The sequence below is a fragment of the Crassostrea angulata genome, chromosome 8 (assembly GCF_025612915.1).
Source record: "Crassostrea angulata isolate pt1a10 chromosome 8, ASM2561291v2, whole genome shotgun sequence".
Taxonomy (NCBI): domain Eukaryota; kingdom Metazoa; phylum Mollusca; class Bivalvia; order Ostreida; family Ostreidae; genus Magallana; species Magallana angulata.
The window spans coordinates 36,649,821-36,674,637 of record NC_069118.1 but is presented as its reverse complement, the minus strand read 5'-3'; the positions used below and the strand labels follow the sequence as shown (position 1 = coordinate 36,674,637).

General features: G+C 32.8%; 1 protein-coding gene across 1 annotated transcript; it reads left to right on the top strand.

The window, feature by feature from the left end:
• The first annotated feature begins 190 nt into the window (after positions 1 to 190).
• Positions 191 to 22,835, top strand: LOC128159052 (serine/threonine-protein kinase pakF-like). Its single transcript, XM_052822091.1, has 14 exons — positions 191 to 349; positions 2,805 to 2,990; positions 5,466 to 5,570; positions 8,130 to 8,347; positions 9,561 to 9,730; positions 10,783 to 10,996; positions 12,339 to 12,400; positions 13,367 to 13,481; positions 13,921 to 14,039; positions 15,021 to 15,237; positions 15,659 to 15,724; positions 18,226 to 18,384; positions 19,244 to 19,307; positions 19,399 to 22,835. The coding sequence occupies exons 1-14, from the start codon at positions 232 to 234 to the stop codon at positions 20,793 to 20,795; spliced, it is 3,210 nt and encodes a 1,069-aa protein (XP_052678051.1). The 5' UTR covers positions 191 to 231; the 3' UTR covers positions 20,796 to 22,835.
• The last annotated feature ends 1,982 nt before the right edge of the window (positions 22,836 to 24,817 follow it).

Here is a 24,817-nt window from a genome sequence, read left to right as displayed (position 1 = left end):
TTGTGTATTAATTTACACAAACCAAGTTAATCCATTTACATTATGAGTTTATCATGATTGTTACTGTGCCAAAAATGGCCCACATTTCATAAAATAAAAAATTAGGAAACCCAAACCCCAAAATATCAAAGGGGGATGAATTAGAGGAGGTGCGAACTGAGGGTTTACAAATTCGTGATTAACCAATCAACGTCGCACTTTACTTCCTCTTCCAACCTTTAAGATGTAAACATGGCGTCACCGAAACGACAACACAGAAGGGAAAATCATTTTATCTATGACCTGCCGTATAGTATAACCAGGCAGATTTGTTGTAATCTAGATGTGGATAGAGCATGGGAAAAATTAGGTGTGTTTCAAAACTTTTCTTAAAAGTCAGGCATGAGTTTAAGCAGGGAAGTATATAACGTTACGTCCCTGGTTTAAGATATTTGGTATCTGATTATTATAGGGTAAATGAATTTATATCCTTCATTTATTTATAAGACTAATATGTGATGTAAAGAGTCGTCTTTTTTTTTTACTTTAGGAATTTCTCAATGATATTAGCTTAATTTTCAGATATCGTTTTTTTGCGATAGTATCTGTTTTGCATAAACAACATGCAACAATATGTTAACCAACAATTTATGACCCCCTCTGATAGTTTCTATATACGTTTAATTTCCTTTGACCGTTATAGATTCTGTAAATTTTTCTTTGTGATCAACCGATTTCAAATGAGTAAGACAGAAATCCAAACAATATTACATAATACATTACAACTTAAAGGGACATGGTCACGATTTTGGTCAAATTCTATTTTGAAATTCATGTTTTTATTATTTACAATACTTTAGAAATGCATCTCTAATAATCAAATAAAATTTGAGAGTCATTTGTAGAGTTATAAGCAAGGTACAGGGCTAAAGATTCTTTGTAATGTAAACAAGGCTCATGCCCTGTTTTTGTTTACATAGGTTCAAAATACCAGTAAAAAATCTTTTTCCAGCTTTCTTGTCTATCTTTTTATTTATTTTAAGCATAGATAAACAATTCTTAACGTTTTTCACATTTGTTTTAAGTTTAAAACTGAAATTTTTACTTCAACGTTCAAAATGTAAACAAACGCCTTGTTTACATAGCTAAGAATTTCAAGCTCTGTAACTCGCATATAACTCAACAAATGACACTCAAATTTCAATTGCTTATTAAAAATGCCTTTCTAAAGCATTGTAAATATTAAAATCGAAAAAAATAATTTTTGACCAAAATCGTGACCATGCCCCTTTAAAGGAGGCATTAACAAATGTATTTTTTCATATAACATTTAACAAATAAACAGTGTGTCTTAAACGGTACCCTGTCTTAAACTGCCAAGCGTGATAGGTTAAAATTGGTTTAATAATGAAAGAGTGTTGGCAGGCTGACCCTTGTGTCAGTCTGGACCATACATAGTGTATATTCTCTTTCTTTGGCCTTAGAATCATACTTTACACAGACAGTCCTATGGGTAAAGGAACCAAGTTTCTTATCTATAGGTCAAAGGTGAAGGTCAAAGTCCATTTCTTTAAGATGCAGTCTATGCTTTTTACTCCCATTTATTTGGTGGCTGTTGAATTCATTCCTCAGTTATGGTTCTCTGTTAGGAGCCATCAATTTTTGTTATCGGCAAATCCTCATGGAAACAAGGTTGGCCCACCCTTTGCAAGTTATCTAGAAATAACTGTAATTGAAATCCACAGATAACTCACTAAAGCGAAGCTAGAGGTCTGTTTACATTGCTTAGTACATCTGTTACTTTTCTTCTTTTGAATAATTTCTGTGTTTAAGACATTTCTTGATGCATTTTTAAAAGCTCAACTGAGCCAAAGGCTTGAGCTTTTCTGATCAACATTTGTCCGTTGTCTGTTGTCATCATAGTTGTTGTCATAATCTTTTAACATTTCCGTCTTCTTTTTCAGATTCAATGGGCTAATTTTAATCAAACTTAGCACAAAGTATAATTTGGGAAAGGGCTTTCAAGTTAATTGTACAAATGAATGGCCAGGTGCACTCTAAAGAGGAGATAATATAGAATAATTGAAAATTTGCTAGATCGAATTAAGAAAAAAAAATCTTCTCAAAATCCCTTTTAGTTAGAAAAGCTGAAACTTGTGTTGAAACTCAGGTTGTGTAGATTCAAATTTGTTCAAATCTTGATACCTGGGGTTAGGGTGTGGCCACAATATTTGGGGTGAAATTTTTAAATAGGAATATATGGAGAAAACTCTTTTTATCAAAAACCATTTAGCTAGAAAATCTGTAATTTGTGTGGAAGCATCCTCAGTTGATGTAGATTCAAGTTTGTTCCCATCTTGATACCAGGGATAGGGTGGGGCCACATTATTACGAATGAATGTTTTTCATACATCAAATAATAAAAGTGGGGTAACAGTCAGAGGAGTCTCAGGTTAGGGTTTAGACCTCAGAGTAAAGCTAACATGAGATATCTGACATGTCAATCTAAGGGCTATGGTACTCGGGTGACCACCAAGGCCTGTGGCCCTCTTGTTATACTGTAAATAAATATTTATGTTGGTGATAACAATTTAACTTGGTCCTAATATTTTTATCTTGACCTGTCCTAATATACATAAAATACATATCTTAAGACATACATGTGTTGTTATAGTAATTGTATGGTTCATTATCCCAGAAATAAGGAGAGTTTCTCTGTATGATGAAGTACATGTGTAACTATTAGGTGACACATTCATGTTCTATAGACATAGCTTACTTTTTAATTGTTGAATATGCATTTAAATCAGGTTTCTTCTTTTTAGCATCAGAAATAGGTTACACGATTCAGGAGGTGAGGGTTTTTGAGATGGCATTCCAGCATCACAGTGGAAGTCCATGTAAAGATGTTTTAAGTGACTGGGGTTCAAAGAATGCCACAGCAAAAGACCTGTACCTGATATTACAGCGTATAGGAAGACGAAGAGAGATGCAACTTCTGGAGTCATACTGTTAGTTTACTTCATGTAATTTAAAGTGTAATTAAACTACATGTACTTCTTTTATATGCTTATCAACAAATAACTATGTGTAAGTACACAAGGATAAAACAGAGAAAATCAATTAAATGATAGTCAATGTATCCAGTCAACATTTTCTAAATCTAAAACTTAAGCATTTTGGTAAGTGTATACCATTGGGTTTTTTTATTAAAGTCCTTTTGTCAAGGTTTCAATATCATATCATATTATGAAAGGTGAAAAAAAGAAGTAACGTATGATACAATATCCAATTGCATGGTAAGATAAGATATCAAAGGTAGCTTAATCATTGCATTGATAGAAAAATACCCAGCAAGAATTGTTTTATTATATGATTCATCAACAAATTGAAACAGACTGACATATCAAGTTGAGTGTTATCAAGAAAAGAAAACTTCATCACCTTTAAGTTTGAAGCCATTGCAGAACAAATTTAAAAACACAATAATTCATTTGGAAACATGAATAATGATAACCAACTTTAGCATTTTGGAAATTCCTGATCTTTTTTTGGTCCAATGTAGAAAAAATCAGATGTTATATTGACATTCTAGGTCATGTACGGTACAAGTGAAAAAAACGTTTTATTTTTTAGCCAGGTTTTGCAAATTGCATCTGTTTCTATAAATAGCAAAACTGCAAAGACTATGCATTTTGGGCACATATACAATGGACATGCAATTCTGTAAGATACTTTACAAAGGATTGGAATTTGAATTGATATATCATATAATAAAATATTATACTTTGTACTGTATAACATTATATTCTACCGTATATTGATACTAAACAATACTTTATAAGTATCGCGTGATTTGATAAGATCATATTGTATCATATCATACTTATTGCTGTTTTTGAGGTCAATATGATGATTTAACCACCAAGAAGTACAATATTCACCAAACCAAAGGCGATATTTCATTGGATGACATAAATTAATTATGATAACCAATTGTAACATTTTGGAAATTCCTGATCTATTTTTAGTCCAGTTTAGATGACCTGGAAGGTGGTGAATATTGTATAATTAGTGCCTGTTTGTGCTAAATAATGTAATGATAATGCACCGATGTGGCAGTGATGTACTACCCGATTTTATTACATTGACATCTAAATGTATTTCAAAGGATACTACTAAGTTTTTGATCTGATTCAAATCAGTTATTTAATCTCATGATCTTTAATAAAACAGTTGAAACAGTATGCTAAATTGCCCATATGCTTCCTTAACACCCCCACGCTCCGAGAATACCATTGTCAACCGACGCAAAGCGGAGGTTGACAATTGTTTTCAATTGTTGCCCTCCCAAACAGGCATTATTTATTTCATTATACTGAATATCTTTATATTAAAGAAAACTTTCCTGCTGAGTGCTGACGTGAATTCTACAGCGAACCGTAAGGGCATAATTTACACACTTGTAACAATTCGTTGTGTTATCCATTGCCAAGTGTGTTGTGATCGCTGAGGGTAATAGAACAGATTATAAACTGCGTCCAATCCAATCAGATTTCAGTATTTAACATGAAAGTATAAAAAAACATTTCGTTTTTTCTAGATTGTTGGATATCAGCCAATCAGAGAACTAGGAATTAGTCAGTCAAAATAAAATATTGTATTATTTATAGGTCATGAACTATGATTTTTATATAACATGATGATGGTCATCTTGTAAGAGAGTTGAGCTCTGTAATCATTGGTTAACTATGCTTCTACTCCAAAACAGAAGCTACATTTGTAGCTAGAGATATATCCTCTACATGTGTAATGAGTTAAAAATTCTGATTTGGTGGGGAGTGCTAGCATACAGAGAAAGAAGGCTTTTCTGTTTTTGATCTCATGAACTTAAGCTATTTAGATACTTGAGAGTTCGACACGAGTTATGTGGCTCATGTATACCATATCTTATTTCCATATGTTCTCATCATGTAAAACTTTATAACTTACTTTCGTAATAGCCAGGGATGGACATTAATGGTTGTCCGATTGCATGGTCCAACTTAAATCTCATTTTGGGCAAGTGAAACTATAAACTTCTTTGTCCGATTGGGCAAGTGAAAATTTGGATAGAAATATTTAAAGTAAAAAATAATTTGTAAACATAGCTTTCACTTGCTTTATACGGTAGTCAGAAAACTTCTGTACAGTACTGATTATAGATTAGTCATTCCATGTTAACTTTTATGCAATTATCAATTTAAATTCTGATGTAGCCTTGCTAATTGAAATTACCGGTAATTACACCCACAATCTCCTTTGACAATCTCATTGTTACATTATATTTTTTTGATAAAATTATTGAATGTGGTATGTCTTTTTACTAATTTTGGGGCTACCAGTTTTTCACTTGGGCAAGTCATAATTTGAAGTTATGTTTATCTCTGATAGCAGATATAAAATGGATATCAAAGCTTGCAACATGTTACAATTTTCCATTACAGTCAACTGTGACTCCAAACAAAACAAAATTGCCTTCCAAACTGATCAGATGTCCTGTCATGGAATGGAGACACCCTCCATGATTCTTCGGGCTTTGGACAACAGCAGTAAGTAAAAGCACCTTCCTTACTCAAGGTTACCCCTTTGGTCACCTGAGTCATTGGAACTGCTGGGTATCAGCTGTCATCCAGTGTCCACCATTACTTAAACATTATTTACTTTTTAGCTCACCTGAGGCATAGGCTCAAGTGAGATTTTCTGATTAAAATTTCTCCATTGTCTGCTGTTGGCATTGTTCTTGCAGTTGTCATAAACTTTTTGCATTTCATCATCTTCAATTTCAACGAAACTTGGCAAAAAGCATCCCTGGGCCAAAGAAATTTAAGTTTTTTAATAAGAATGCCCTATGTAAAGGAAATTAGGAAATGATGAACATTTATAAGGAAAAGGAAGCTTCCACAGGTAAAGAGGATGCAAGTTTGTTCAGATCATGATACCCGGGTATAGGTTGGGGCTTTTACATTGGAATTTATAGTGAAAATCATTAAAAAAACCTCTTCTGGAAAACAATTTGGCCAGATAAGTTTTAACTTATGTAGAAGCATCCTCAGGTAGGGTAGATTCAAGTTTGTTATACCCCCACTATGAAGAAGAGACGGTATACTGTTTTACCTTGTTTGTCTGTCCATAATTTCTGTCACATTTTTCTCAGCAATTATGAAGAGCAAATGCTCAAAATTTTGAGATATACTCTTGTTTAAGTATGTGATATGGTTGGATTCATTTTTGTACCAATCAGACATCAACTTCCAGTTAAATGCCAACTTTGTTTATTTTGAGTCTGAATTTCTAACAAATTTTCAGCAACCACATATTGAAGATGATTGAAATTTTAACACACTCTTTGATTAGGAATGCCATGTGGTGGAATTTATTCTTTTATTAATTAGACATCAGCTTCCTGTTAAATGCCAACTTTGTTTATTTTTAGTCACAATTTTCAAACAAATTTCCGTCAAAAATTTCTCAACAACTATAAATTGAAGATGCTTGAAATTTGAACACACTATTTGTTTAGTTGGAGTCATTTTTTATATATTCACAACAAAAGTGAGCATTGGCAAACATATATCTTGTTCAAATCATGACCTATGGAGGTAGGGTGGGCCACAATTGGTGGGGGGTGGGGGTTCAAATTGATCCCAGGGGTAAGACGAGGCCACAATTGGGGATGGGGGCAAATTTTAACAGAGGAATATATAGGGGATAATCTTTAAAAATCTTCTTATAAAGATAGTGTAGTATCAAGTTTGTTCAAACCATTATCCCTGGAGGTAAGGTGGACGGCAATACTACAATTTTTTACATAGGAATATATTAAGGAAAGTTGTTCAAAACAGTCATTTTTATTAGGGACTGAATGCTAGAAAATATGCTAAAAAATTTAAAATCTGCAAAATTTTACAGATATTTTCATGTTTGATTTATTTAAGCTGTTTGATTAGAGTTATATCAGTTTGGTATTGTTGATCAGATGAGCAGTGTTGCGCCTTGGCCTCTTGTTCTCAATTGCTACATACCCAATTTGGATACTGGTAAATTATATAAGTAGCATATAGAAGTAAAAGGAATCTAATTATTATTATCATAAAAAAAAAATATAATTAACTTAACTAATGCATTAAAGGGGCATTGTCACAATTTTGCTCTAATTCTATTTTTCTGTTTTTAAGCATAAACAGCTCCTAACGTTTATCACATTCATTTTCGGTCTGAAAATGGAGTTTTCACTTCAACATTCAAAATGTAAACAAAAGCTTTGTTTACATAGTAAAGAAATGTTATCTTATAACTCAACAAATGACACTAAAATTTTGGTTGCCTATTAATGCCTTAGTGAAGCATTGTAAACATTAAAATTGGAACAATAATTTTTGACCAAAATCATGACCATGCCCTTTAAAACATTTTCAATTTAAAGAGCATATTATTCTAACTTGTAAGTACTTCCTCTCTACAATTCCTATCAAAATGAGGGCCTTGCACATAGAAACAAAAAAAACCAGTTATTTTTATTTTAACATCTCCATAATTGCTGAACATTAAAAAACGAAGGCTTAGAGTAAATTACAGCATCTTCAGGACACAAAAATGCCAAGCATCTAGAGTTCTTTATTAAAGTTTACAACCAGCAAATCTCTGTGACTTACTTTCAGCAAACTTGCTGCCTTCTTCTTTGATTTGTTAAGCTTAATTTTCTTTTTCTTTTTTACGTGCCCTGGAGCTACGTTTCTTACTTATTTGCAATTTATGGTGCACCTATGCAAATTAAGGATTAAATTATATAGTTTTCCAACATATTTTACAACTTGACACATGTAAAACTTCACCACTACGAGAGTGGTTTGGGTGTTTAAAAGAATTTCAGAGGCAAGATTAAAAACCAAATCTGTAGTAAAATGATTTTTGTGGTACAAAGCATATTTCACAGATTGTTTTTCAAATTACATGTATGTTAATCAGTCTGATATATAAGTTACAAGTTTTTGTTAATTAACAAAAGTAAAATGTATACATGTGCATACTGATATTACATGGTTATAGTAAAGACCTGTTGGCTTTCATTTTGTATTATGGATAGCAGAGTGATGTAAATGTTATTACAGGTCTGCCACCTCCTCCAAGTAAGAGTTCCACAAAAGCTAGTGTTGGGGCATGGAGTACATCATCCATGAATGGTTCCACATCTATGTCAGACAAAAATGTCAACCTAAATATGCCAGAGAACCCTAAAGGGAAAGCAACCAAAAAACATGCAGAATACAAGGCTATTCCATCCTTGACTGATGAACAGTTTTATCCCCAAAAGAAACATGACTATTTGGTAAATGCTAGGCAGAGCACCATGCTGTAAACCAACTTTTATTCCAGTGCAAGAAATTTTCGTAAGATTTACGAGAGCTTAGTGGTAATGAATATTTCTCGCCACGAAAACATCATCATTATTGTCTTTTTAAACCTATTTTTCAGATAAGAAAGTTCGTTCTGTTTGTAAAATAAAAAATATAAATTGATAAAAGCAATATTTCTGTTAAAACTATAGAAATTTCTCTCAACATATTAGCAGTTATCCTTCCCAATGTGCACTCTCTGGTGGTGTCATATATAGAGGGATGTAAACATTTACATATACTGGTAAATGCAGATATCATGTAGATAAAATTCTTCAAAAAGAATTTAAACCTGCACTGAATCGACAAAAACACTGGCAGGATTGATGAACGAATGTTGAGTCAATATCCAATGTTCAAGATGGTGCCTCTCCTCACACTGCCCTGGTAACACAGAATTGGTGTAAATATAATTTACCTAACTTCATTTTGAAAGAAGAATAGCCTGGCAATTCCCAAGATCTATATCTGTATTGTAGACAGTGAGGCCTTCAAGGATCTGTGCCTGATACCCATGGACCAATTATGCTCTCATCTTCACCAAGCAGGGAGGGAGATACCTCACAAACATGTTATCTCTTTAATTCATTCTGATCAGTGCCAAACAAAATTAAAAATTCACTGAAAAACAAATGTAGATTGTCGGCTTATTAAAAATTAAAATTCATGCAATAAGTTGTTTATTATTGAGTCTAAGCTAAAGTAAATCACAGAACAAACTTTCTTAACAACCTTTACATCTTGATTGCAAGGCAGTTTATCTCTGGTAAATACGAATGAAGTCGTCACGACTAAAAGTTGGTTTACAGCCATTATTTATTTATTTTATTTTATAATCATACTTGTGTATTTCAGGAATTATTCAATAGCTACCCAATTTATTAAGTATAAACTATGTTGGGACAGTTTACATTTTATAATCTGTGAATCATTCAGTGTATAAAACTCTGTAAATTAGTAAATTAGTGTACTGGTTTAAAGTTGGAACAAAATACCGATATCTCTTCAGACCTGGAGAATTCTAGGTTGAGCCCAATGGATAATTGCACTTAACACAAGAATGAATGCTATCATTAGTGATGAATGATGTATTCAGTACCTTGAAAGTAAGGCTTTTACATAATATTGGATAAAATTGGCTTTCAGGGAATCATGAAGGAGACATCAGGATTGTCAAGCACCTCAACTTCTAGTTTTGACTCCAAGTCCTCCATGTCAGGTGTAAAGGTTAACCAGTGTGAAATGGATGGTCCAGCTCAAGAGAAGGGGGATATGGATGAAAAACCTCTGGACTCAAGCTTAATGGAGACTCTCAAGTATGTAGACGGGGCTACATAGCACTCTTTGGTACAGAAACCAGGGTCTCAGTTGGGGAAAATCATTCACAATTTTTGTCAGATTGAAAAACTTGATACTAAAATGATATTTAATATTTGTGTTACTTTTAAAAAGATCAAATAATCATTTGTGTATATCTTTTGACCAACTTAATTCAGTGTATTGGTCCTCAGGTCAAATTCTGCTGAAATGATTATTCCCTATTGCAAAGGGATATAAGATTTGCAAAGGGAATAACTCAATTTTCAGTTGAAATTAATGATTGCAAAAATTGAGTTACATAAATTTTCATATTTTAACTGAATATTGATCGAACTTCTTTTGCCTACTTGCCAACTGACCCGATTTCGTCGGGTCACACCCGATTTTTCAACCCTTCACCCGATTATTTTTTATGACCCGGCGGGTCATGCTTTTCACCCGATTTTTGTCGAACAACCCGAAAATCTCCCGATTTCCGGATTTGGTTCGTAAATTACGTTGCGCGTTTGACTTCCAGTTATGAATCCAAGCTGAGCTTGGATTTACCATTGACATATAACGTTATATCTTTCAAGTCACTTACAACTTTCATGCCATCATTTACAGAGTTCAAAAGCAGGGTAAATGTAGCAGAAACTCTTTTTGCATTTTTTTTTTTTAGCTGAACACAACCTACCATTTTCTGTGTCAGATCACTTTACAAAATTCAAAATCAGCAACTGTTAGTTAAAATGCTTCTTTGCAATAAAGTATTACACATAAGTTTTAACACATACATGTATTTCTATTGTATATACCTATGAAATGCAAGATAAATATGTCGTGAATGTCGTTACGCGCTATGACCAGATTTTTTACTTTCCAAATCTGGTCATGACCAGATTTTCACATGTTGGAGGTTGGCAAGTATGCTTTTGCAAATCTTGCAATATTGAATAAAAATGAATTAATTGCCTGCCAAATTCCATTTCAAAATGTTTTGCCTTAAAATCAAAAGGTTGTGATATTTTTGCCTTTAAAGCTCAAATGCTATGGAAATTGTTTACAGAAATAAAGATGGCTATTCCTCACTAGCTAAAGAGGGAGGGTGTGACATTGATGTTGCAGTTGCCTTAGTGGGAACTCAGAGCTTCACAACCAAGGAACTCAACCATGCTACAAACGGTTTTAGTGAGGAATACAAGATTGGGGAAGGAGCATTTGGCGAGGTTTTCAAAGGATTCCTGAAGCGCACACACTGTGCCATAAAAAAACTGTTCTCAGTTAGTATTTTCAATGACTTAGTTATTAACATGGAGAGTTGTGGTAGACATTCTGCTATTGAAAGGCTTTTCTCAGATAGCTTTTGCAATGCTGCAGACTAGTTGCAAGTACATGTATTAAATGTTGACAGCTCAGTGAGATGTTCTGATCCCATTTTGTCTGGTGCTCAGCTCTCCATCTGTTCATTTGTCAATAAATTTTCTACTTTCTCAACTTCTTCTCCAGAACCACTGTAGTGTATAATAAGCATCCTTTCCTCAACAAAAAAAATATTCTTGAAACAAGGTTTGTATTGTATTTGGCATCCTAACACTGACACGTTTTAAATTGTTTCCATCGACTTACATGTAGTATGGTCAGAAATGTTTGTTTGATCACAATGCCAATATGCAACTTCAAAGCTTTGATATATGATTTTTTTTCCAAACATAACATAATGCATAAAGTATAATTCAGCAAAAGTGCCAATTGATCCACCAATAGAAAAATGTTCATTTAGATGTCTCCTCCCTCTGATTTAAATAGACACAATTCAAATAGGTTTGGTATGATTTTTCCGGATTTAGATTGTCTATAGGCATTTAAAAATCTTCAGTTGTTTAAAATGTTATGCCAATGTTGGTGAAGTGTGTACGAAATCAGAAGCATCCATCAATGCTTAAATAATACAGAAAAAAAATTGTTGATGTTTAAAAAAAAAACAACAACAAAAAACAGGGGGGGGGGGGGGGGGGGGACCTCTCTCTAGCTTAAGTGCACTTGTTCTTTAGGAATTTTCAAATCGACTTTAATCTTTAATGCCAGCTATCTGCTTGAAATTTCTTCAATAGGAAAATCTATCTCTTTCCGCCTGAAATAATTCAAGAAAATATGTATTCTAATTAAAAAGGTGATTTGTTTAAAAAAGCTTGTGGGCAAGATTGAAAGTAACCTTCGTTATGTAGAATCATCAAAATTTGCACACTGCGATAAGTCAAGTCTGATGCATTCATGTCCAAATTAAGTTATGGATGAATAATACCTCTGAATAGCTGATACTCTTGAGTAAATACAACTGTAATTTTATGTTCAGGTTAACAAAATTATAGCAATAATACTATTGAGTAAATACAACTGTAATTTTATGTTCAGGTTAACAAAATTATGGCAATGATACTCTTGAGTAAATACAACAGTACTGTAATTTTATGTGCTGGGGGTACAGGTAAATAAAAATTTGGCTATAACGCACAAAATTGTGGCCATAACGCATTGTTGACAAGGTGTTTTTAGTATGTGATATGGAAATTTTACACTATATTCTTTATTGTTATTGCACATTTATTCTTTTGAATTTTGTAGAGACAAGAAGAAGGAATAAGTCATCAAGATCATTTGACATCAGAACTTAAATCACTGATCAAGTAAGCTATGACATATCATTAACAATGCATTTATTGACATTTCCACCTGTCTGTGATAATTTAGCTGTAGTTGATCTCTTGATATTTACATTTTCTAGAGTCTTTGCCTGTGATAAAACTACCTATCGATTTTGTACTATATAACCAATAATTTCAAATGACGTATAATTTGGGCGCCAGTTGGGTTTGCTTATTTATATATGAATATTTAATCATACAATGGCTTAAAATTATATAAATATAAGTAATAAGGACTCATTCTTTGAATATTATGAGGCGATAATTCCAGTCGGGTGGAATAGATGTACATATTTGCAGGAAGTGTTTAGCTGATGATTTTTTTGCAAGTTATGCCCTTTATCAAATTATTTTGTGTATTAAATGCATACCTTGCCATTCATTATATGTAACATTGTCAAGTAATGGGAGAACTTGGGATATTTGAGCTAGCTCACTTTTACTTTTATTATTTCTAACCCAAATATATTTTGTTTAAATTTCTTGAAGCAAGACTGAGGGTCTTAAATTTAAATCTCCAATTTAACTTGATTAGAAAGTGGTCTCAAAAAGACAAAAAATAAAGTTTATGTTGAAATTGCGTTAAAATCAACATTATTTTTTTCGACTAACCGATTGAGTAATTGATTAAGCGTTTAGAGATTGCCATCTCTAATTTTTTTTTTTACCAGCCCAATTTCCTAGGGGGTTGTCTCAAAAGCTATCAATTATTACTATTGAACCAAAATTTTTGGAGATTGTTAGAAATGTGCCAAGTTCTATATATTGTGCTTTTCTGCCATAGGAATTTCCATTTTTTTCTTCAAAAATAAGAAAACTTATTCCATTTTTTTCTTCCAATATATGAAAACTTGACACCCACCTCATAGTAAAGTAGACTATATAACATAGTAAAACAAACCATTTCAAAATTTAGATCTTTAGAAAATATTTGCAAATGTTTTTTAGATACAGGCATGAAAATATTGTTCCGCTGTATGGGTACACATTTGAAGAAGGAGAAACCTGTTTAGTATACCAGTTCATGCAGAATGGATCACTGGAAGACAGACTTAGGTGTACAGTAAGTCAGACTTTCCTCTGTTTCTTGCTTGGTTTATTAGCTGTTATTCCTGGATGTCATCTGGCAAGTGACCAATGTCAACTATGAAAAGCAAAACTGCAAAAGTTGTCAATAAACCTGATGGCTTCAAAGTAGAAGCTTCCAATATAATAAAAATGTATGCAATAAATAGTTTTGTCTATTATTGATATGATATTTTAAAGAATTAAAAGAAAGAATGGTAGGTATAAATTATGATAAATCGCCTTGCGTTGATATAGTATTGTGGTAAATAGGAATTTATATGATAGCGATAAAGCATTAATTTGCCTTGTAGTAAGGTAAGTGTGCAAGGATTGGATATTATTCACGTGGGCGCAAACAATCATGAGCCTCTTGTTTTTAAGTCTACAAAATAAATATCAAAATCAACGCAGATTTTTTCCTTGTTTATTAACAGAATAACACACGGCCATTAGATTGGCATCAAAGATTAGAAATCATGAAAGGAGCAGCTTGTGGTTTACAGTATCTTCATACACTGGATCAAAAACCCCTGATTCACGGGGACATCAAAAGGTAATTAAAATTAATCCATACAGTTTTTCACAGTCATGAATGGGGGTTACCTGTATACGGTAGCATTCTACTTGCAAGATTCACTCAATTTACCAAATATTTTAAATTCATAGAACAAGTGAAGGTTCTGAATATTTATTTAACACTTTAACCGCAATTTTGCAATAAGGGCTTGTGTAGTTTGATATACATTTTTGTCTTGATATTAAACAAACCCTTAACATTTGAACTTAATGCTGCACCAATAATAAGTTACACTCTATGATACCCGATGAATCTGTCGTAACCTGGCTATGGGAAACAGCTAGCACCTGTATGATGGAGGCTGTAAATGCACGTTAGTTTGCTTTAGAGTTTTAACATTAACATGCATCTTCTTGGTATGAGCAAGAATACTTCAACTGAAGTTGTGATACGTGAGGTGGTGTAAGAAGTATCACTTCAAAATGGCATGGATAAATAATGGAGTTAAGGCCAAATAAAATTAATATTTAGATTCTCATCCTGATTTGCAAAAAATATGGGGTAGGTTGGAAGATTTTATTTTTTATTCACTTATTTTTTAAAAAACACCTTTTTCACTGTTCATGTTCTAAACATAACAAAAGCTCTATTCTTTTAAATTATTAATGCTAATATGAATTAACAAACCAACTTTTAATCTTTCAATTCCATTTTATTTCAACTTAACTGTTAATGCAAGAAGACATTTGTATCCTTATGATAACACACATGACTGGAATCAAACGGTAATCCACATGTTTAGGGTGCCATTTAAATGTTTTAATTTCTCATACACCGAGCCCGATTTTTTGTTGCCGAATTCTTTCTTCAACACAACTTTTTTTTCAAAATAAAATGTATTGGGGCGGGCCATTTTCAGAGGGGCAGGCGAGTATGAGAATCTAAAAATTAATTTTATGTGGCCTAACAATTTGAAGATTTGAATGAAAAGCTCTTAGGCGTTTAATTTACTTTTAGTTCCAATATTTTACTGGATAAGCACTTGGAGGCAAAAATAGCAGATTTGGGATTGGCCAGGCATGCAACTGGTGGATCTAGCCAGTCAGGAAGATTAACACACATCACCAAGAAACAGACATTCACAAAACAGTATCAAACTAAAGCCTATCTTCCACCAGAGGTTATTAGAGGGAATGCTATGTCAATCAAAGGAGATACATATTCATTTGGTGTGGTAAGTTTTATTTGCTATTTTTTATCAAAAGCTCCATGTACATAAACTTTGACACCCTCAAACCTCAAACAGGTTTTTGTTAAATTTAACAATTCCTAGTGTCAGGTTTACTGATCTTTGGAAGGTTCTATTCTCATTTCATAACAACTGGATGTTATATTTTTAAAATGATGTAGAAATTGATTGAGTAAACACTGAAAACTATTGAGCAAAAAGGACTATACGTGGTATTATGCATTTTTCGCCCCCAAAATTAAACTTTTTATAAAGAAAGGTCTTGGAACTCTCCCCCTCCCTCCAAAAGGATATCTTTCTGAATCTGTACATAATGTTTAATTGATTTGGATTTTTATGTGTTTATGATAAGATGTAGACTTGGTTTAGATATTTTGAAATTTTCACTATTTGTTTATTTTTAAAGGTAATGTTAGAGGTTTTTACTGGAGAGTCGGCATATGATGAAAACCGGGAAGGGGGACAATTTCTGGTAAGATCACTTTTCTTTTTCTGTCTGTCTGTCTCTCTCTCTCTCTGCATTTATAAAACATTTTTCAGTTCGTGTTATTGAGATTCACCTGTATAGATCAATCTTTAAAAATCTTCTTCTTAGAAACTGATCAGCCAGAAAAACTATTACATGTACTCATGTGGAATCATCATCAAGTAAAAAGATTCAAGTTTGTTCAAATCATGACCTAGTGGTAGGGGTGGGGCCACATTGGGGGCTCATATTTTTACATAGGAATATATTAGGGATAGCAATTGATTGCAGAATTGCTAATTGGTGAATTGCAATTTGTTCCAACCGATTAACTGGTTACTCATTTCAAAATATGCAGGTTTTTTAAATTTATATTTTTATTAATTAAATGGTTAAAATAACACAGAAAACATGATAGGAATATTTTGTTTATGTGTTAATCAAAATATAATATTAAAATTATGTCTCTTTATAAATACAGTTGCACCTGTTTTAGGCGGCCACTTGTGGGACAATGACAAACTGGCAGCTTAAGACTGGTGGCCTCTTATTCCAGGTTTCAAATTAATGAAGAAAAAAGCCACCAAGTTTATTCATTTTAGCTCTATAGCACAGATTTAGAAATATCATCTGTAATGGCGGCGTACACGTAGATGGTGAATGCACAGCTCGGATTGCTGAATAAACAGTTTTAAGTTTAAATGGCCGTTTTAATTTAATTTATCTATCAAGGGGTTAAGAGCAAAACATTTTCTGCTAAATACGCCCAAACAATATTTTTAAATTGATTAAATGCTGTAATCAATCAGAAGTAGCGTTTCCGTACAAAGGCTATGTACTGAACTATGATAGCCAATGTTTAACCTCTAAAAAAAGTGTCAAAATTCCATTGGGGTGTATAATAACCACACCTTTATTTCTCTCAGAAGAATTTTCTAGAAAAAAAATGTGCATATTATCGGCAAATTGCTGTACATGTTAAGTGCAAGACTGGCCATTTAATAACTTTATAATGAAGTACATGTCAATATATAAACAACACAAAACAGGTGTTATAATCAATTATCTCATTAAATCTCGGCAGACTTCAAATTACAGACACAATTATTTGTCATTTACTCACTATCAGCGGTCAAAGTTTTGCTTCTTTCGATACGGGGTCACATGTCAGAGTCAGAAGTCATATGACAAAACAGTCAAAATGGTCGTTGAGAACAGGCACGTTGAAACCACGGGACCTAAAAACACTGGCCGCTGGCTGCGTTAGACAGGTGGTCACTTAAAGCAGTTAAGATATAGTGAAAAACTAAAAGGGCGGAATTGAAACTGGCCGCTCATGGCGAGTGGCTGCTGATTAAAGGTGGCCGTAACAGCAGGTGCGACTGAACATGCATTCAAAAAGAAATCCCAGACAACGAGCAAACATATAGTTTCACTGATCACATGTCCCAGTCAGTACAACTTCTGAAAACAAAGCCTGCCCATGATAAGTTATAGATCTCCATTGAAGTGATTATCCTTTTGGATCGTAGTAAGGCGTATACATGAACTGGCTATTGCCTTTTCTATTTAATAAATTGATGTGATTTTAAAAGAAACAAGCAAAATAAACACATTGAACATTGTGTACAAAAATGAGTATTGTAACGGTACACTCAATAGGGATATTATCATCTTTAATTTATTTGATAATTTATGAAAGGCTGAACAGACAGAGAGATTGCTTTCCCTAGAATATATAGAGAAAAATCTTTAAAAAATTATCTTCTGAAACACCATCCTAGAAAAGCTGTAACTATAGTCAGTTCAGATTGTTTGAATTAAAATTTGTCCAAATTATAATTTTCAGGAGAAGGGTTGGCCCACATTGAGAGGGGAGGGGGTTCCAATTTTACAACATCACAAAGTTCCATAATCACAAAGCCTTGATGTTGTGAAGATGATTTTACAAAGAAAAGCATTTAAATTATTCACAAAAACTTAAATGTTATTATATATATGGTTTTACATATGCATTTTGACATGTTGTTGATTCCTAATTCTCGAGCCTCACAATGGGTGGAAAATTTGATTTTGGTCTAAAATCCATATATTATAAACAGTTTTTAAGATCTTCTCAGGAACTGCAATGCTCAATATGTGATATGACTGTAAAATTATCCTGTTACAAAGGGGTTCAATGATAAACATAAAAATATGCAGGGGAATTATTTTTACTGGATCTATTATATGACATTGTTCAGATATTTTGTATATGACTCCAGAAAGCTGATTTTATTATGTCTTTTGTTGTTCAGGTGAGTGATGTGGCCCATGGGCCTCTTGTTACTTTGACTGTGCCATTTAATTTCTAGTGGTAAAGCTGATTGCCTAAAAATGAAAAACACAAAAAATAAATATACAGTAGCTTTTTATTTTAATGAGCTATATTTAGTGCTGGAAAATAATAATTCAATTGCTCATATTTGTTATATGCTAATGTACAGTAATGTACTCTTTTTTTCCAGAAGGACTATGTGAAAGACTTCAGTGATACCGAGGAGAAATGGTTAAATCTATTTGAAAAAGGCCTTCAATTTACAAGTAAAGATGTGATTAAACAGTTTTTCAAACTGGCTTTACAGTGCATATCACAACTTAAAAAGAGCAGACCTGATATGGTGGAGGTAATGTAAAGCATACCCAATTTACTGGTTCTTACTTGATCAAAATATGTTCAAATATATTTTTGGTATCTTTTTTTTTTATCTCCCTATACAGTGAAATTTAAAAGAGATATAGCGAAATCTCAGATAAAGCAAAGTTTACCCAGAAAAATTCTAACAAATCCAAAAAATTTATGGAGATGATGAGCTCGGTCATGACAAACTTATGGATATAGCAAACTAATTTTGAGGCTCCTAGAGGTGAAAAAAATAACAAAATTTACAATTTTGATAACAAATGGCTTAAAATTGTAAAACGTTAACAATAATTTATATTGGTAACATTTGACAGTTTGACATAGTTGTTAAAGTGAATTAATTTTCACATACGTTTTTCAAGTCACAATCTTTCAGGTTTCCTGAAAATGTATTTTCATTTAATGCCTAAATAAATACAAATGATGGACATGTTGGAGGAACCAATAACGACTTTGTTATGCCAATTATTATGATTTTTTTATATGGTTATAAAGAATTACAGATATGTCAAAGTAAATCCAATTACTTCTAGGAACTTCCTTTAATAATCAATCTTTTACAGTGACTTTTTATAATGTTTAAGACAGATAAAATTTTACCTCCTTATTTACACTGATTCATTATAATATATAAATTATGTTATGATAATGTGTGTGATATCCTGTTTTGAGATTGGGAAAATTGACATGGGGCAAGTTGACTACAAATGTCAAAACTGGTACAAGATTGGCTCATTTTCAAGTTGTCCAAATATGTTCACTTCTTGCAAAGTTGACTTAATTTTTTTTTTAATTGTTTAACACAACTTCATAGCTAAGATATTTAACTTATTCCTGAACAGGTTCACACAAATTTGAGTAACTTGGAGGCATCCATCAATAAAGAATTTCCCACCACATGTTCAGGTATGTAAAGAGTACACTGTTACTTGTGTGAAAGTTAAATCAGAAGGATGAAGGGCATAAAGTTCTTAATTTCAACAATATTTTTCAACAGGAATTGATGAAATTCATATTGAGCACCTTCCATCTGAGGCAATGTCTGATTTAGGCACACCACAAGAATCGCCATTTACCAGCAATGAGAATCAACCAGAACATATTCCCCATCAAATACCAACTTATCCAGTGATTAAGATGGGTCAACCTATTACAGAAGCTATGAAATTACAATTGGAATATGACTCTGGATTAAAGCAAGGTGAATTTGGAATCTTAAAGACACAAACTGCATACGAATCGGATCCGCTTCAAATGGAAGAAAAAGACATGCAATGCTCATCTGAATTTCAAAATCATGAGAACATGTATACTGAAAATAAAGGGACAGATTTAACAAAGAAGGATTTTGTGTGCTCCCATGATGTTCCAACAAACAGTAGTGTTTACCCAACAGACATCAACAAGCTGGAAGATATTAAAAAGATTGGAGAAAATTTAGACATTTCAAGTACCCAACAAGATGAGCCTCACTCTGATGAGCAACAAAATGAGGGAACTGAATCAGGTTTTATGACATCAAATGAAACTGAGACAACAGTATCTGATTTAAAGAATATGGCACTAACTGATACCATTTCTCATGACTACCAAACATCTACTGTTACTTCTCAATCAGAATTTTCTTTTTATGATACCAACCCTGAAATTACTGCAAAAGCGAATCTTCCAGGAGGAAATCAAGAAAGACTTGCACAAGAAATTGCAGCAGTTGGTGAGAAATCAGGATTTGGTTCTTTGTCTCTCTTTGAAAAATACAAGGAGGCCTTAGATATGGAGCATGAAGAGGACTATGACACTGGAGAATCAGTGGAGTATGATGGGGATTACAACATCATTACAGGAGTAAGTGAAAATGATGACAGTGCTTACTACTGGGATCCAGAAGAGGAGGAGCAGAGTCAAGAGGATACTTTTACTACTCAAACTGCTGAACAAGATGATGATCAAATTGAGACCCTTCAAGATGCAGAAGTTCAACGTCAAGGACCCGTCAACATTCATTTCTGCCCATCCAGTCCGGCGGAGGCCACTGAGGAGGAGGACTACGGGGACAATGATTCCAGGCTCTTCTCATCCCAAGTCAGTGAAGAGCCACAAACTAATATTGTTACAGACAAGTATCAAAAAGATTTGACACCACACTTGGGATTTAATGAGGTTTTTTGTGAAGAAGATACAATGGATCAAATGTTATTTGAAAACCCCAAAAACAGTGCAAGCCAGTTCACGAGTACTATACCTTCAGTAAGCACAGAAAACATGAGAACTTTCTCACCAGTTGCAGCTAATGGTTGTGAATCAGAAAAAGATGTAAAACTGTTGAAAGTCAATTCCAACACACACTGGCAACATCAGAGGCTTGAACCCAGTGAGGGAGAATGCTTTGTGTGACAAAGTTATTAGCATTGCGTGATTAATTAAAGAGTTTGATCTGGAACCTTCATAATGATTGAAAGGACTATATATGATATTGTGCATTTTTTTTATCTGAAAATTCAAGTTCTTAATAGAGCTTTTAAAATAAGGTTAAAATATTTTAAATTATGTTGAACATAAGTATATAAGAATTAATTATCCTAATGACATCATAATGTCATAAATCATTGGGTTGTCCCAAAATAGCATAGACAATTGGCGTATTCAGCTAATTGAAGACACAGGAAGATGAAACTTTTGACACAAAGGATGCAAGTAATTGCAATAAATTAACGCTTTGATATCAATTATTGTATGAGATTAGTGATATGAAAGCATAGTTACTCGTTTAAAAATTTGACATGCGGTGCAATGTCAGAAATGAAAAGTTAAAATCAAAACAAAAGAAATAAAAATCGTGAGAATGAGTACTTTTAGAATAAAAAAAATATCAAATAATAAATGCGCATAATTTTGTTTATTATTCTATTATTTACACAATAAATAATTAGTTATAATGACATTTTCAAATGGCGTGTTTTGTCAAGTCGAAAGGGGGACCAGTAGTGAAATGATGACGTCAGCATTTTAGGCGGTGCACTGATAATTAAAAAAATTCTGTAAAGACCTTAAAACAAATCATAAGCTAATTTTAAAGGAAATGAAAATGACCAAAATTGCATAGAAATGAATTTTGGGAATAAGTTGTCTAGCAACATCGAAAATATTCGGATGAATATGATGACATCATTTGAAATGGAAGACAAAATGTGGAATGACACATTTCGGGAAGACAGACGTAGGCAACAAGTAATGCAGGTTCTTAAAGTTTTAAAAACAGAACTAGAAATGCATGGTACATGTTAAAAAAATGAATTTCCAAGACATTTCGGGAAATAGAATGTGCATGTTATCATGAATGATGTGAAGGGTTTAACAGCGACGAAAAGGCTTGCTATTTTCAACACCACGCATTGCGCCGCCTGACAAAACCCACTGATATGAATAATTGCTGTATATTTTTCAAAGAATATATTAAGCACACATGGTCAATGATCAAAATACAGTTGTCTGACGAAATTACAGTGTACAGAATTTAAGTATTGCTCCCATTTCACGCAATTTTGGGACAACCCTTGTAATGGATATTTCCCGACTGTTTTTCAACTAGGAAACATTTTGCACATGCTTGCTATATTACCATATTTTTATGAACAAAAACATTGAAAGTAGTACTTGAGCAGACATGCTCTTAATGTTTCTGGAAGCAAAATATGAAACAATAAGGCCTTTTTTCCATTATTTGCTTAATTATGGGGGAAAGCGCATTTTACTGGTGTCTTAGTGGAATAACTATTGGAGAATGACCACTGAAAAATACTATTATGATTGACATTTAATGTTTAATGAAGATATGATTTTGATTTTGATGTAATACTGTGTAAAAGTTGGAAAAAATGGGGGCAGATATCTGACTTGATAAAATAACGTTCTTGGCATCGTGCAAAATATTTTAAGGTGGTATGGGACACTTCCAATTTTTACCTCTCCAAATATTTTTAAAAGCTAACCTTTGGTTAAATATTGTAAAATTTGAAAATTCTAAACCGGTGAAAGTATTTTAATTATATTGTACTATAATCCACATTAATATTGACAGGTTTCCCATACCACCTTAAAAGAATTTGTATGTTTTTTAGTTAACATTTATTAACATGTATTTTGGTTACTGATTAAAATCCATTAGCACTTTCAGGTTACTATAGAATTCTTTTTGTAGATTGTCAATGATATTTAAAGGTTCATGGAGTTGTGATTTTTTTTAAAGATTTTTTTGTACGTTTATAAAATTATGAAAATAATTTCATAACATGTTTAGGGACATAAATTATGGTGAGTTCTACAAAACATTTAGCCACCAAAAATTTAAATGATTTCACAGACAGTGTCTTTTTTATGCTTGTTGTGTGCCATTGATATATGTTTATTTGAATAAAATGACATATAAATGTAAAATGAGTGTCCCTGAGAGTTTGTATAGTTTTCCTCCATCTATCCAAGATAAAAATCTTTTTAAAAATTCCTAAATTAATTTTGTGCAGTATTATATCAGTGATTGGATATTTTTAGCCTACATGTATTTGACCAATTTTAACCAGACTTTGCACAAAGCATCTTGTGAAAGACTTTTAAAGGACAAGAGCGTACAAGGCCTGACAAAATCCCCCAGTAACCAGGATTTTGAAATGGCATATGAACATATGAAAAAAAACCTTTACATTTGAAAGTGTACATTAGGACATGTACATGTATAGTAAAGAACTGCAATTTCTGACAAATAAATATTATACATTTATACATGTACATACACTAGGTACTTACATTTGTATTTCCTTTGGTTTATTTGTCTGCTTTCTAAACATTACAGCATGATCTCTTATCTGTGTTAGTGCTATTTTAATCCGACATTGTGTGTAAAATGAACATTACGTAAATTTTTGTCTTTATATAAATGGTATAAGATATTTTTTCATAATAATCCAATAAAAAAGCAAATAATGTTTACTTATAAGCAAATGAATTAAAAATAGAACGCCGTCTTTACGATTCGAATACCCTCTCAATCGAGAAGAATGGAATATGAGCCGCCGCCTATCCAAGTGAGCTACGTTGACACATTATGGTATAGGTGAATAAATTTAACTGTTTGATAATAATTAATAAAGTTAAACGTTTTTGGTTAAAACCACGAATTTGACCCATTATGGATCTAGACTCCATTTTAATAAATCAATGATAAAAATCAATTAAAAGAACTTATTCTTTAAATAAAAGTACTTTTAGGATGGAGTCGGGACCCATTCATACCTAAATTTTGCAATTTAGAGCAGTAAATGATCCAAGATTTGGCATAAAACGATGTGCAGCTTAATTTGGAAACCTATAACTGTCGTGTTTACAGAATGAAAGCACAATATTGACTTCCATCGTGAAATTTATACTAAAAACAATGCATACATGCCAGTTATTAATATTCTAATTCAAAGTGAAATTCTTTCGTCTTCATTGCTCCAAGAGGAAAATATATACAACGGAATAAAAAAGGGTGGGTATTACAATTAACAGTATTTCAAGAATTAAGCTTTTACCCTAGCTATCCATTGTATGACTGATTTAAAATTTTAACATTCATAACCAGGGGTCAACAAGTTTCACAAAACCCTTGTGTCATAATTCCAATACGTTACCTTGGAGGTGGCATAAAATTATTTCTTGGGTTATCATAAAAAAGTGGTTGTGTTCACTGGGTTTGATGGCAGCTGCTTCAAACTTTGTGTAGACAGTTATGTACCAAAGGTGTAAGCAGTTACTCTGGTGCAGGCGTTTTGTAGTTTATTTGCAAAATGCCTGAATTTATAAGTATAGATTTTACTGTCTATTATACGATACATGTTCTTTATATGCGTTTATTAACAACCAAGGACATATATTAGCAACTATCGAAAGTCTTGCATGACGCAATTTCATAGGTCAATGCATGTCGCCATAGTTTTTCCAACAGAAATAACAGGAAAATGATGTTTGTAAATGTAGAAGGATTTTTACCAGCGTTCGAACACTATCATCATTCACTGTACATTCAACTGAACTCTTTCCGTATTAACAGCTGCATCCTTTGTACAAGGGAACGTACCTAACGTCAGGAAGGCAAGGGGACGGAAAACTCTAACTGACCCACCCAATTTTATTCTAATCAATAAACCTTCCTCCTGCATTTTTGGCTTAACCCCCCCCCCCCCACCCCCAGAAATATACCATTTTACTGAGAAAATGCTGTTTTAGCCAACTTTGAAAATATATGATAAGTTCAAAATGCACATTCGAAAAATTTAGAAATATTTACAATAGAAAATAGCAAAAAAACCTTTGATTTTCAAAAGAGATCTTTCCCGGGGAAATCCATCTCCCCTACAGGTCAATTCTTTTGTTATTTGCAA

Excerpts from the sequence above, each read along its gene's own strand:
- LOC128159052 (XM_052822091.1), top strand. The coding sequence starts at position 232 with ATGGCGTCACCGAAACGACAACACAGAAGGGAAAATCATTTTATCTAT. Across the intron at positions 2,991-5,465 it reads GCAACTTCTGGAGTCATACT|TCAACTGTGACTCCAAACAA; the intron begins GTTAGTTTACTT and ends TTTCCATTACAG. Across the intron at positions 15,725-18,225 it reads GGGAAGGGGGACAATTTCTG|AAGGACTATGTGAAAGACTT; the intron begins GTAAGATCACTT and ends CTTTTTTTCCAG.